Below are 15,202 nucleotides of genomic sequence, written 5' to 3'. Positions count from 1 at the left end.
CTTCATGGCACGCCGATGAAGCGGGCGGTCATCACATCAAAGATTGTATCTTTGTCAAATAAGCGCTAATCGGGGTCAAACAAAGCTAGCTAGATAGCCAATGAGCTGGGATTTACGGGAGTATCCGGAAACCATTCATATGTCATAAAATGTAGCTACTAACCTTGTACGACAGCAGGCCTTTTCATTTTGGACAAAAATTATAACAATATTAAGAGTTATGAAGTTATGAAAACTGGTTATTTTGCAAATGTTGAACTTATAATATGGCTACTAACACTTGGAAAGCTAAATCAAAGTATACAGATTTGACGATATTCTTGAAGAAAAATGTAATATGAATGCGAATGGCTCCTTCACGATTTGCCCAAATGTACCTGGGGACTTCACACTAAAAGTATTGTAGTTCTCTCATACTTCAAGTTATCCATCCATCAACTTTGCACATACACTGCTGCCATCTTGTGGTCTATCGGAATTACAACCAGAGTGATGGCTAGAACTGGCTAGAACCTTTCTCTTGCATTTCAAAGATGATGGTAGAAAAAGACTGGTTGGTTTTTTCTTTGTATTTTCTTCTACCAAATCAAATGTGTTCAATTCAATATTACATTCAATTCACATTTCCAAAAACTTCAAAGTGTTTCCTTTCAAATGCTACCAAGAATATGCATATCCTTGCTTCAGGGCCTCAGCTACAGGCTATACGCATCTGGTCTCCAGTGCGTCTCCTCGGGCCGGCATATATGGCACCAGCCTTACATATGGCATCCCCGGTTCTCCAGCACAGCGCAGTGCGGGCTATTCCACCTCGCCGCACTGGCCTGGCTACGGGGAGCATTCAACCAGGTAAGGTTGGGCAGGCTCGGTGCTCCAGATCTCCAGTGCGCCTTCTCGGTCCGGTCTATCCGATTTGGGTATGTCATTTAGGCAAAAATTTAAAAAAAGGGGGCTATCCCTATAAGAGATAATGCCCGAGAAGCCAGTGTTTGGGGGACATATTGACACGATGTTATCACTTTTATACAACGGGTTACCAACATATTCAAATAATTATTTACATATTTTCATTAACTTTATTTTGATGAATTTATTCATACTCTTTCATCCTTCCACAAGATACAGTCCAGACACAAATATAGAGTTGCTACCCAAGCCGGCTGGTCATTCATTCTATTGGTTTGGTTGCCAGAGACTCGACCCAGTCATTCAGTCTTTTTGTTCTGTATCTTTGGAACAACCCAGTCGTTCATTCTAAATGTTCCATTGCCAAACTGGCTGGCAAAGTTTTTACCTCTTGCTTGCTAGCTAGCTAACTTACAGTAACGTCAAACAGTGCAGCTGTTTTCTAGTGACATTTAATTGGATAAAACCATAACAATGAGCTAATTGAGGCGTGATTTTGCCTGGTGTAGAAAACATGCTCTCTCGTCAGGACATTGTTGTTCAGAGGATCTATCCAGAAACACAGCTAACACAATCACTTCAAACTAGCTGCACTTCATTTGACCTGTTTTCTATTGATAGTTATTTGTATATATCCATAAAAATTAGGCTGATTCATGATTTCAGCTAGCTGAGAAAAGATGCCTACCTGTCTGTTTCATCCCGACTCCCAACACGTTCATTACTATGGGAAAGCTGGGGATTGAATTTCAATATCGAAACAATGTTGCAAATGCCGGAGAGACAGACAGCAAGGTTTATACAAATCTCCGTTATTGAAAACTAAACTTTAGTCTAAAAGAAATGTGAGATAATGTCTAGATGCTTTTTATAGTGTAGATCAAATGTATAAATTACCTGGCTGGGCTGATGTGACAGTGGATTGCGTAGTCACATGGAATAGAGTAAATAGGTATTTTAACGTCATTGATTTAGCTGGTGGTAAATGTGGAAGAGAAATCAGCTGGAATGCTGTTTTAACCAATAAGCATTGAGGATTACAACCAACCGTTGTATAAATCTAACTCAAATACCTCATACTCCTGCACATTGATCTGGTATATAGCACTCCCTGTATATAGCTCCATTCTTGTGTATTTTATTCCTTATGTTACAACTTTTCTTTTTATTATATATTTTTTTAAACTCTGCATCATTGGGAAGGGCTCATAGACAAGCATTTCATGGTTAAGTCTAGATCTGTTGTATTCGGAACATGCGATGAATAACATTTAATTTAATTTTTCTTTGAATGTGCAAGGAAAGCGCAATCAATCACAGCTAAACTATCTAAAGGGTTTTCAAATAGTAGAAAAACCAAGGTCTGCACAGAACAAAGTAGGTTAGGTATCAGTGTAAAATATCTGTCCATATTCTTACGGTAGTGTGATTGATGTGGAAGGTGATGTCCAGGTTTCCGTGGACGATGGCATATCGCAGGGTGCCATTGAGGCCCTCGTCTGGGTCGATGGCGGTTACCGTGGCAATAATGGCACCCACGGTGTTGGGGCCCTCGCTCAGCACCGTCACATACTCTTCCTCTGGAAACTCTGGCGCGTTGTCGTTCTCATCCACTATACGCACGTAGATGGTAGTCGATGACTGGTGATGAGACAGAAAAGGGTGTAGAAAAAGCATGCTGATGGCACAAACTGTACATTATTGAATAAAAAATCAACTCCAGCACACTAATAATTTTGATACTCCATTTTTAAAAGATCTAGAGTACCAGTCAAAAAGTTGGACAAACCTACTCATTCAAGGGTTTATCTTTATTTTAACTATTTTCTACATTGTAGAATAATAGTGAAGACATCAAAACAATAGAATAACACATATGGAATACTGTAGTAACGAAAAAAAGTATTTTATATTTGAGGTTCTTCAAAGTAGCCACCCTTTGCCTTGATGATAGCGTTGCACACTCTTGGCATTCTCTCAACCAGCTTCATGAGGTAATCACCTGGAATGCATTTCAATTAAAAGGTGTGCCTTGTTAAAAGTTCATTTGTGGAATGTATTTCCTTCTTAATGTGTTTGACCCAATCAGTTGTGTTGTGACATGGTAAGGATGGTACACAGAATATAGCCCTATTTGGTAAAAGACCAAGTCCATATTATGGCAGGAACAGCTCAAATAAGCAAAGATAAATGACAGTCCATGAGTACTTTAAGTCATGAAGGTAAGTTCAGTTGGAAAATTTCAAGAACTTTTAAAGTTTCTTCAAGTGCAGTCACAAAAACTACCAAGCACGATGATGAAACTGGCTCTCATGAGGACCGCCACAGGAAAGGAAGACCCAAAGATACGTCTGCTGCAGAGGATGAGTTCATAAGAGATACCATCCTCAGAAATTTCAGCCGAAATAAATGCTTCACAGAGTTCAACTAACAGACACATCTCAACATGCTGCCACCACCGTGCTTTACGGTTGGGATGGTGTTCTTCGGCTTGCAAGCCTCCCACTTTTTCCTCCAAACATAATGGTCATTATGGCCAAACAGTTCAATTTCTGTTTCATCAGACCAGAGGATATTTCTCCAAAATGTATGTCTCCTTCCTGAGTGGTATGACGGCTGCGTGGTCCCATGGTGTTTATACTTGCGCTCTATTGTTTGTATAGATGAACGCGGGACCTTCAGGCGTTTGGAAATTGCTCCCAAGGATCAACCAGAATTGTGGATGTCTACAATTTTTTTTCTGAGGTCTTGGATGATTTATTTTGATTTCCCCATGATGTCAAGCAAAGAGGCACTGAGTTTGATGGTATGCCTTGAAATACATCCACAGGTACACCTCCAATTGACAAAAATGATGTCAATTAGCCTATCAGAAGCTTCTAAAGCCATCACATAATTTTCTGGAATTTTCCAAGCTGTTTAAAGCCACAGTCAACTTAGTGCATGTAAACTTCTGACCAACGGGAATTGTGATACAGTAAATTATAAGTGAAACAATCTTTCTGTAAACAATTGTTGGAAAAATAACTTGTGTCATGCACAAAGTAGATGTTAAAACTATAGTTTGGTAACAAGAAATGTGTGGCGTGAAATTAGCTTTTAAACTGCACCACAAATGTTTTTGTTACATGGAGAAATTCGTAGAATTGCAGGGAATTAGGGTCAAAATTCAAAACAACATCGACAGTGCCAAGATGAGGGCGCCCCAAAAAATCTCTAAAATGTAGCCACGCCAACGGCCGACCGCGTTCATTAACACGCCCCCTGCCATGCTCACCACCTAAGCCTCTTTTTGATCCCGAAATAACCCTGCTCTCCGACTCACCGATAGTGACGGCGTGCCGTCGTCCTCCACCATCATGATCAGCCGGTACTCCTGCTGGCGCTCGCGGTCAGGTGGGGATGGTCGTGTCACCATCTCACCGGTCATGCGGTCCATCCGGAAGGTGAGATCCTTGTTACCCGAGGTGATGTAGTAGAAGAGCATGGCGTTGGGCCCGATGTCACGGTCTGTGGCCACTACACGCAGGACGGACGTACCGCCTCCCACATTCTAGCAGGCAGACAGGCAGGCAGGCAGGCAGGCAGGCAGGCAGGCAGGCAGGCAGACAGACAGACAGACAGACAGACAGACAGACAGACAGACAGACAGACAGACAGACAGACAGACAGACAGACAATAACTTATCAGCATCCTGTGAGTAATACACTATCTTTTCTATGTACAGCAAATATTTGTTTTTAAAGCAGAGTGAAATTCTACTCTCCATTCATTGGAGGCAGTACAGCATGAGAGGTTAGAAAGGGTAAGGGAACAGAATGGGCAAAAGTTGGTTGAAGGGATCGAACCTACAAGTCTTGGGGAGTAGCTCCACTACATGTAGTTCAACTACACTGAGCAAAAATACAAATGCAACATGTAAAGTGTTGGTGTAAAGTGTTTCATGAACTGAAATAAAATATCCCAGAAATCTTCCATATGCACAAAAATATTATTTCCTTATTTCTTTCAAATGTTGTTCTCAAATGTTGTAAGTAAGCATTTCTTCTTTGCCAAGATAATCCATGCACCTGACAGGTGTGGCATGTCAAGAAGCATGAAACAGCATGATCATTTCACAGGTGCACCTTGTCCTGGGGAGAATAAAATATCACTCTAAAAGGTGCAGTTTTGACACACAATACAATGCCACAGATTTCTCTAGTGATGAGGGAGTGTGCAATTGACATGCTGACTGCAGGAATGTCCACCAGAGCTGTTTCCAGAGAATGTAGTAGTCCGGGCAGCCGAGCGGAAATGGAGGAAAACTCGCCTCCCTGCGGACCTGGCATCCTTTCGCTCCCTCCTCTCTACATTTTCCTCCTCTGTCTCTGCTGCTAAAGCCACTTTCTACCACTCTAAATTCCAAGCATCTGCCTCTAACCCTAGGAAGCTCTTTGCCACCTTCTCCTCCCTCCTCAATCCTCCTCCCCCTCCCCCCTCCTCCCTCTCTGCAGATGACTTCGTCAACCATTTTGAAAAGAAGGTCGACGACATCCGATCCTCGTTTGCTAAGTCAAACAACACCGCTGGTTCTGCTCACACTGCCCTACCCGGTGCTCTGACCTCTTTCTCCCTCTCTCTCCAGATGAAATCTCGCGTCTTGTGACGGCCGGCCGCCCAACAACCTGCCCGCTCGACCCTATCCCCTCCTCTCTTCTCCAGACCATTTCCGGAGACCTTCTCCCTTACCTCACCTCGCTCATCAACTCATCCCTGACCGCTGGCTACGTCCCTTCCGTCTTCAAGAGAGCGAGAGTTGCACCCTTCTGAAAAAACCTACACTCGATCCCTCCGATGTCAACAACTACAGACCAGTATCCCTTCTTTCTTTTCTCTCCAAAACTCTTGAACGTGCCGTCCTTGGCCAGCTCTCCCGCTATCTCTCTCAGAATGACCTTCTTGATCCAAATCAGTCAGGTTTCAAGACTAGTCATTCAACTGAGACTGCTCTTCTCTGTATCACGGAGGCGCTCCGCACCGCTAAAGCTAACTCTCTCTCCTCTGCTCTCATCCTTCTAGACCTATCGGCTGCCTTCGATACTGTGAACCATCAGATCCTCCTCTCCACCCTCTCCGAGTTGGGCATCTCCGGCACGGCCCACGCTTGGATTGCGTCCTACCTGACAGGTCGCTCCTACCAGGTGGCGTGGCGAGAAACTGTCTCCTCACCACGCGCTCTCACCACTGGTGTCCCCCAGGGCTCTGTTCTAGGCCCTCTCCTATTCTCGCTATACACCAAGTCACTTGGCTCTGTCATAACCTCACATGGTCTCTCCTATCATTGCTATGCAGACGACACACAATTAATCTTCTCCTTTCCTCCTTCTGATGACCAGGTGGTGAATCGCATCTCTGCATGTCTGGCAGACATATCAGCGTGGATGACGGATCACCACCTCAAGCTGAACCTCGGCAAGACAGAGCTGCTCTTCCTCCCGGGGAAGGACTGCCCGTTCCATGATCTCGCCATCACGGTTGACAACTCCATTGTGTCCTCTTCCCAGAGCGCTAAGAACCTTGGCGTGATCCTGGACAACACCCTGTCGTTCTCAACTAACATCAAGGCGGTGGCCCGTTCCTGTAGGTTCATGCTCTACAACATCCGCAGAGTACGACCCTGCCTCACACAGGAAGCGGCGCAGGTCCTAATCCAGGCACTTGTCATCTCCCGTCTGGATTACTGCAACTCGCTGTTGGCTGGGCTCCCTGCCTGTGCCATTAAACCCCTACAACTCATCCAGAACGCCGCAGCCCGTCTGGTGTTCAACCTTCCCAAGTTCTCTCACGTCACCCCGCTCCTCCGCTCTCTCCACTGGCTTCCAGTTGAAGCTCGCATCCGCTACAAGACCATGGTGCTTGCCTACGGAGCTGTGAGGGGAACGGCACCTCAGTACCTCCAGGCTCTGATCAGGCCCTACACCCAAACAAGGGCACTGCGTTCATCCACCTCTGGCCTGCTCGCCTCCCTACCACTGAGGAAGTACAGTTCCCGCTCAGCCCAGTCAAAACTGTTCGCTGCTCTGGCTCCCCAATGGTGGAACACACTCCCTCACGACACCAGGACAGCGGAGTCAATCACCACCTTCCGGAGACACCTGAAACCCCACCTCTTTAAGGAATACCTAGGATAGGATAAAGTAATCCTTCTCACCCCCCCCCCTTAAAAGATTTAGATGCACTATTGTAAAGTGGATGTTCCACTGGATGTCATAAGGTGAATGCACCAATTTGTAAGTCGCTCTGGATAAGAGTGTCTGCTAAATGACTTAAATGTAAATGTAAATGTAATGTAATGTTAGTTTCTCTACCATAAGAAGCCTTCAATGTCGTTTTAGAGAATTTGGCAGTACGTCGAACCGGCCTCACAACCTCTGACCATGTATAACCACGCCAGCCTAGGATCTCCACATCCAGCTTCTTCACCTGCGGGATCGACTGAGACCAGCCATTCAGACAGCTGATGAAACTGTGGGTTTGCACAACCGAAGAATATCTGCAAAAACTGTCAGAAATCGTCTCAGTGAAGCTCATCTGTGTGCTCGTCACCCTCACCAGTTTCTTGACTTGACAGCAGTCAGCATCTTGACTGACTTCAGTGGGTAAATGCTCACCTTCGATGGCCACTGGCAGACTGGAGATGTGTGTTCCTCACGGATTAATCCCGGTTTCAACTGTACCGGGCAGATGGCAGACAGCGCGTGTGGAGTCGTCTGGGCGAGTGGTTTGCTGACGTCAACGTTATGAAAAGATTGTCCCATGAAGGCGGTGGGGTTGTGGTATGGACAGGCATAAGCTACCGAAAAGGAACACAATTGCATTTTATCGATGGCAATTTGAATGCACAGAGATCCTGAGGCCCACTGTCATGCCATTCATCCGCCGCCACCACCTCATGTTTCAGCATGATAATGCAAGGCCTCATGTTGCAATTCCGGGAAGCTGAACATTTTGCAGTTCTTCCATGGCCTGCATACTCACTAAACATGTCACCCATTGAGCATATTTGGGATGCTCTGGATCGACGTGCACAGCAGCATGTTCCCGTTCCCGCCAATATCCAGCAACATCACACAGCCATTGAAGAGGAGTGGGATAACATTCCACAGGCCACAATCAACAGTCTATGCGAAGGAGAAGTGTCGGGCATGAGGCAAATGGTGGTCACACCAGGTACTGACTGATTTTTTGATCAACCCCCATATTTTTTTAAGGTATCTGTGACCAACAGGTGCATATCTGTATTCCCAGTTATGTGAAATCCATAGATTAGGGCCTAAGTAATTTATTTCAATTGGCTGATTTCCTTATATGAACTGTAAATTGTTGCATTTATATTTTTGTTCAGTGTAGTACTTTATCTACATTTCCAGTAGATTGGTGGTATTTGAACTACTTAGTGTTTTCAGCAACAGTTTTAAACCTTTTAAAAACACAGTTGGACATCCCGTTCAGATAAGATTAAATTGAAGCAAACACAGACAAACGTTTTTTTAAAGTTTAGCTCTTACTTACATTAGTAGTCTGTGGGTGAACATGTGAATAATTGAGAGGTGTGTGTGTGTGTGTGTGTGTGTGTGTGTGTGTGTGTGTGTGTGTGTGTGTGTGTGTGTGTGTGTGTGTGTGTGTGTGTGTGTGTGTGTGTGTGTGTGTGTGTGTGTGTGTGTGTGTGTGTGTGTGTGTGTGTGTAATTCAGTATGTGATTGATTGACTGACTTGTGTGTGTGACAAATTAACATTTGGTCTGTCATTTTACTGCAAGAAACAGTTCATTCTAAAGAAGTTAATATTATAATAGTGAGGCCTTGCTGTCAGTGTCCAGACTTCAGTTACTGTCCCAAATATTAGGCTCCTGTTACTGTCTAAACTTCAAAGATGCGTAAACCAAGGGGTTTTACCACATGTTCTCTGCCATTTAGAGAACCACTACCAACTCCAGGGGAGATACTAATGGGTCAGATCCGCGGATCAGAAAAGCCCAAATGAGAGTTGCTCTCTTTCAGATTGAATTTCATAGAAATCGCTGTGTATTTTCCTGTAACAAAACTTTTAGTAGGCTATTATACAAGCATGTTATATTTTCCATTAGTTTTTAAAAATGATGAAATCTACTTTGACATAACAATGTATTTTATCCAAAAATGACAATTAAAACCATTCTAACCCCACTTTTTAACTAAATGTTGTACCATATAGGCCTACCCATGGGAGTATAAGCTGATTGTGCTGTTTGAGTCAGGTGTCTGGCAGAATGCCATGAGCTAAATCATGCGCATGGCCACGAGAGGTACCTTCGTTCCTTTTCATTTCTAAAGACAAAGGAATTGCCAGGTTGAAACATTATTGAATATTTATGATAAAAACATCCTAAAGATCGATTCTATACATCGTTTGACATGTTGCATTAAGAAGAAGTGTATCTATAATTCCATGTTTAACAATTGCATCTTTTACCAATGTTTACTATGAGTATTTCTGTAATTTATGTGGCTCTCTGCACTTTCACCGGATGTTTGTTTGAGACAATGCATTTTCTGAACATAACACACCAATTTCAAATGAGGTTTTTTGACATAAAGATGAACTTTATTGAACAAAACACACATTTATTGTGTAACATGAAGTCCTGTGAGTGCCATCTGATGAAGATCATCAAAGGTTAGTGATTAAGTTAATAGCTATTTCTGATTTCTGTGAGCCCTCTCCTTGGCTGGAAAATGGCTGTATGGTTTTCTGTGACTATGTGCTGACCTAACATAATCGTTTGGTGTGCTTTCACCGTAAAGCTTTTTTGAAATCAGACACTGGCTGGATTTACAAGTAGTTTATCTTTAAAATGGTGTATAACACTTCTATCTTTGAGGAATTTTAATTACGGGATTTCTGTTTTTTTTTTATTTGATGTCCTGCAATTTCACTGGCTGTTGGCGAGGTGGGACGCTACTGTCCCACATATCCCAGAGAAGTTACTTCCAAAAGTATTGTTATAATGAATGGATTCAAGGTCAGGATATTATATATTGGTATAAGCATACAGCAGTAAATTAACTTGAAATGACCATCAGGAGTGTGAGTTATACCGTGACATTTGGGGGTCACTTTTTTACTGGGACCTCCTATTGCACATATTTCTTTTAACTTCTTGGTGACAGGGGGCAGTATTTTCACGTCCGGATGAAATACATGCCCAGATTCAACTGCCTGCTACTCATCCCCAGAAGATAAGATATGCATAGTGTTAGTATATTTGGATAGAAAACACTCTGAAGTTTCTAAAACTTTTTGAATCATGTCTGTGAGTATAACATACCTTAAGGGAAGAATTCGGCAGTACCTGTATGGTTAGTGAGAAAGTCCATATTGCAAATGTACGGTCCCTTACTAGACGTCCGAAATCGTTTGTAAAATTCGCGGACGGCGTCGGGCCGAGCGGCAGGGCCGGACCTACCAGGAAGTCATCAAATGAACGTTGTCGGACATTCGGTTTCCGTTTTACAAAAATAATAAGATTTATGTCATTTTTCCCATGTCCCGGAAATTCCCACAAGAGGGCATAAGCAATCATATGGCTATTGCTACAAAACATCACGATTCACGACGGGGCCTTATCTCGAAAACTGAAAATATTTAGAAGCCGAAACTCGGTGAGCGTAGGGGCGGCATAATGGGCAGTTGGCCCCGAACAAGATGGCGTCTAGGCCTCAACGGTTTTTGAGTTATGGCCATTTATCTGGGATTAAAGGTCCAAAATGAAAATAGAGAAATTATTTTTCCACTTCACGTCAAAGTCAAGGAGCCTCCGGTGTCAATAAAAAAGAACCAGCCATTTATCTATCGTCATTTAAGAGAAATCGTACAACGACACCTTGGTGATGTTCACGGATAGGTGTTTTTTTTTTCAACGGTTACAGATCCAGTTGCAGGTTGTTCTTACGAATCTTTTTAAAGTGTGCTGCGGAGCTCTGCGAGATTTCTGTGATTTTCTATGATTTTCTGAAATAACACACACTCACTAAACCCTCCGTAAATAACTCAGTTCTTAACGTAAAGACTTAAAACTCAGGATTCTGTAAAGGCATACCCCAATCATGATATGAGTTTATTTATAGCTTCCTGTGCCAACCGGAAGTGCCTTTAATGGTGTCACAGTGGCAGTTTCCATGGGTTAAAAAGGTCAGATCTTTTCAAAACTTCATATGTGTGACTAGGTAACCCTCATGAACTGTAAATCAGTCATTTCTCCCAGCAGATGTCAAAGAAAAGCTCTCACACGCACACACAGCAAGGATGGAGTGAAAAAGTGTGGTTCTTAAAGACACAGAGAGCAGGCAATGGCATAAACATAATGTCTAGGCCGTGCCGAGTTCAACGAGATATCCCGCTTGACCGTAGCTCGCTCGGTCTGAGCGCAGCGACCATTAGAAAAGTAGGCCCAAAATGAAGCCTGCCCCACAACGTCATTTGCTTTTGGGTGACAGTGAGAGAACCGTTAGGGTGAGAAGCACAATTCGACCTCAGGTATGTTCCTAAGGTCCTTCCGATCCGTGCAAGCCTAACGTTGACAGTGTGGCATTAACCCTTAATAGTTAAAAGATGGTGTTTACTTCAAAAAGTTTGCATTGATTTCTCTCCCCATAGGAATACATTGCCTTTACCCCTAAATTCAACCTGAAGTCTATATGGGTTATGAATGCCGTATGAACCTGTCTTTGGTAACAGTCCATCAGGCCAGTATGAGGTCTACCTGTGTTGATTCTAAGCTTCCTGGACCAACCGGAAGTGGTTAAAATCACCCTAAAAGTGTTTTTCCATTACCTGCCTGCAGTTTGATAGACATAGTGCATTCAACCCTGTGTAAATCAGTCAATTCTTAACGTAAGGACTTAAAACTCAGGATTCTGTAAAAGCATAGCCCAGTGAGGATATGTGTTGACTTATAGCTTCCTGTGACAACCGGAAGTGCCTTAATTGGTGTCTCAGGGGCTGTTTCGAGGGGTTAAAAAAGTCAGATCTGTCCAAAACTTCATATGTGTGATTAGGCAACCCCCATGAACTGTAAATCAGTCATTTTTCCCATAAAATTTCAAAGGAAAACTAAATCACACAGACACACAACTTGGAAGGAGGGACGTATTGGGGTTGTAGAGACAGACAGTGCCTCCAATAGTTAGCTTTGTTCGAGCTAAAAAGAACCGTCAGACCTAGAGTTCAAACTTTAGAAACCTGTTCTAGACCTCGGGTCGATAGTGCGTGGTGAGTTAGGTGGCTCTAGAAGGTTCTCGGACCGAGAAATAGCCTCGTACATTTGCAATGATTTCAATTCATTTTGACCATTACGAAAATGGCGACATTTAGAAAAGTCTCAGAGACACAAGACTAGGTGCATTGGAACCGGCTCGGCCCATAGAGACGGACCCCAACGTTTCGGTCCGATAGCTCATTCAAGGACCCCATAGCAAGGCATGGAAAAAGTGGATTTTCAGCACCAATTAGGGTTTTACTCGGGCACCGAAGGACCTATCGAGCCGAAACTCGGGATTCGGGGTCGCCTCACATAGGCCTTCACATAATGTCTGACCTGGACCCGCAGCTAGAACGTAACTATGTGTTTTACGTTTTTATTATGTTTTAAACTAATGGCGCTGTGAATTATGGGCCTGCTCTGACATATGTGATAGTTGGCTTCTAAATGAGTTGGAAAAAGTGGGTTTGGTGTCAATTGGTATCAGTTTGGTGTCAGAATGACATCTAATTGACTGGTGGACACTGACTTGCTAGTTGACTTTTGTACATTAGCAATATGTTTAAACGGAGAGGGACCATCACCAAAATGGCATTCTGAAATCAACACAAAAAATGGCATCACCATAGTCTCCAGGCTGTGCAGAGTTCAACGAGACGCCCCGCTTGACCGTAGCTCGCTCTGAGTGCAGCGACCTTGAAAAAAGAAGGCGCAAAGGAAGCCTGGCCCTCAATGTCATTTGCTTTTGGGTGACAGTGAGAGAACCGTTAGGGTGAGAAGCACAATTCGACCTCAGGTACGTTCCTGAGGTCCTCCCGATCCGTGCAAGCCTAACCTTGACCATGTGGCATTAACCCTTAATAGTTAAAATAAGGTGTTTACTTCAAAGAGTTTGCATTGACTTCTCTCCCCATAGGAATACATTGCCTGCACCCCTAAATTCAACCTGAAGCCTATGTGGGTTATGAATGACTTATGAACCTGTCTTCTATGACAGTCCATCAGACCACTATGAGGTCTACCTGTGCCAATTATAAGCTTCCTGAAGCAACCGGAAGTGGTTGAAATCACCTTATCAGTGTTGATCCATACACTGCATGCAGTTTGATAGACATAGTGCATTCAACCCTGTGTAGATCAGTCAATTCTTAACTTAAAGACTTAAAACTCAGGATTCTGTAAGTGGCTATGTCAATCAAGACATGTGTTTACTTATAGCTTCCTGTGCCAACCGGAAGTGCCTTTAATTGGGTCACACTGTCTGTTTTGAAGGGTTAGAAAAGTCACATCTCTCCAAAACTTCATATGTGTGACCAGGTAACCCTCCTAAACTGTAAATCAGTCATTTCTCCCAGCAGATGTCAAAGAAAAGCTCTCACACGCACACACAGCAAGGATGGAGTGAAAAAGTGTGGTTCTTAAAGACACAGAGAGCAGGCAATGGCATAAACATAATGTCTAGGCCGTGCCGAGTTCAACGAGATATCCCGCTTGACCGTAGCTCGCTCGGTCTGAGCGCAGCGACCATTAGAAAAGTAGGCCCAAAATGAAGCCTGCCCCACAACGTCATTTGCTTTTGGGTGACAGTGAGAGAACCGTTAGGGTGAGAAGCACAATTCGACCTCAGGTACGTTCCTAAGGTCCTTCCGATCCGTGCAAGCCTAACGTTGACCGTGTGGCATTAACCCTTAATAGTTAAAAGAAGGTGTTTACTTCAAATAGTTTGCATTGATTTCTCTCCCCATAGGAATACATTGCCTTTACCCCTAAATTCAACCTGAAGTCTATATGGGTTATGAATGCCGTATGAACCTGTCTTTGGTAACAGTCCATCAGGCCAGTATGAGGTCTACCTGTGTTGATTCTAGGCTTCCTGGACCAACCGGAAGTGGTTAAAATCACCCTAAAAGTGTTTTTCCATTACCTGCCTGCAGTTTGATAGACATAGTGCATTCAACCCTGTGTAAATCAGTCAATTCTTAACGTAAGGACTTAAAACACAGGATTCTGTAAAAGCATAGCCCAGTGAGGATATGTGTTGACTTATAGCTTCCTGTGCCAACCGGAAGTGCCTTAATTGGTGTCTCAGGGGCTGTTTCGAGGGGTTAAAAAAGTCAGATCTGTCCAAAACTTCATATGTGTGATTAGGCAACCCCCATGAACTGTAAATCAGTCATTTTTCCCATAAAATTTCAAAGGAAAACTAAATCACACAGACACACAACTTGGAAGGAGGGACGTATTGGGGGTTGTAGAGACAGACAGTGCCTCCAATAGTTAGCTTTGTTCGAGCTAAAAAAGAACCGTCAGACCTAGAGTTCCGAAACTTTAGAAACCTGTTCTAGACCTCGGGTCGATAGTGCGTGGTGAGTTAGGTGGCTCTAGAAGGTTCTCGGACCGAGAAATAGCCTCGTACATTTGCAATGATTTCAATTCATTTTGACCATTACGAAAATGGCGACATTTAGAAAAGTCTCAGAGACACAAGACTAGGTGCATTGGAACCGGCTCGGCCCATAGAGACGGACCCCAACGTTTCGGTCCGATAGCTCATTCAAGGACCCCATAGCAAGGCATGGAAAAAGTGGATTTTCAGCACCAATTAGGGTTTTACTCGGGCACCGAAGGACCTATCGAGCCGAAACTCGGGATTCGGGGTCGCCTCACATAGGCCTTCACATAATGTCTGACCTGGACCCGCAGCTAGAACGTAACTATGTGTTTTACGTTTTTATTATGTTTTAAACTAAAGGCGCTGTGAATTATGGGCCTGCTCTGACATATATGATAGTTGGCTTCTAAATGAGTTGGAAAAAGTGGGTTTGGTGTCAATTGGTATCAGTTTGGTGTCAAAATGACATCTAATTGACTGATGGACACTGACTTGCTAGTTGACTTTTGTACATTAGCAATATGTTTAAACGGAGAGGGACCATCACCAAAAGTGACATTCTGAAATCAACCCTAACGAGCCATGGAGATGAACCAGAATCACTGCCCAGCTATCCCGAGTT

At 43.6% G+C, this 15,202-nt stretch overlaps 1 protein-coding gene across 1 annotated transcript in view; it reads right to left on the bottom strand.

The window, feature by feature from the left end:
- LOC118363666 (cadherin-23-like) overlaps positions 1-15,202 on the bottom strand; it is a 544,503-nt gene that overhangs the window by 101,155 nt on the left and 428,146 nt on the right. Inside the window, exons 36-37 of the mRNA XM_052486131.1 lie at positions 4,232-4,459; positions 2,326-2,547 (exon numbers count right to left, since the gene is read on the bottom strand). Of these exons, the coding sequence (XP_052342091.1) occupies positions 2,326-2,547; positions 4,232-4,459 (450 nt within the window). The remainder of the gene's footprint in view (positions 1-2,325; positions 2,548-4,231; positions 4,460-15,202) is intronic.

Source organism: Oncorhynchus keta, chromosome 3 (assembly GCF_023373465.1).
Source record: "Oncorhynchus keta strain PuntledgeMale-10-30-2019 chromosome 3, Oket_V2, whole genome shotgun sequence".
Taxonomy (NCBI): domain Eukaryota; kingdom Metazoa; phylum Chordata; class Actinopteri; order Salmoniformes; family Salmonidae; genus Oncorhynchus; species Oncorhynchus keta.
This window is presented reverse-complemented; position numbering and strand designations above follow the sequence as displayed.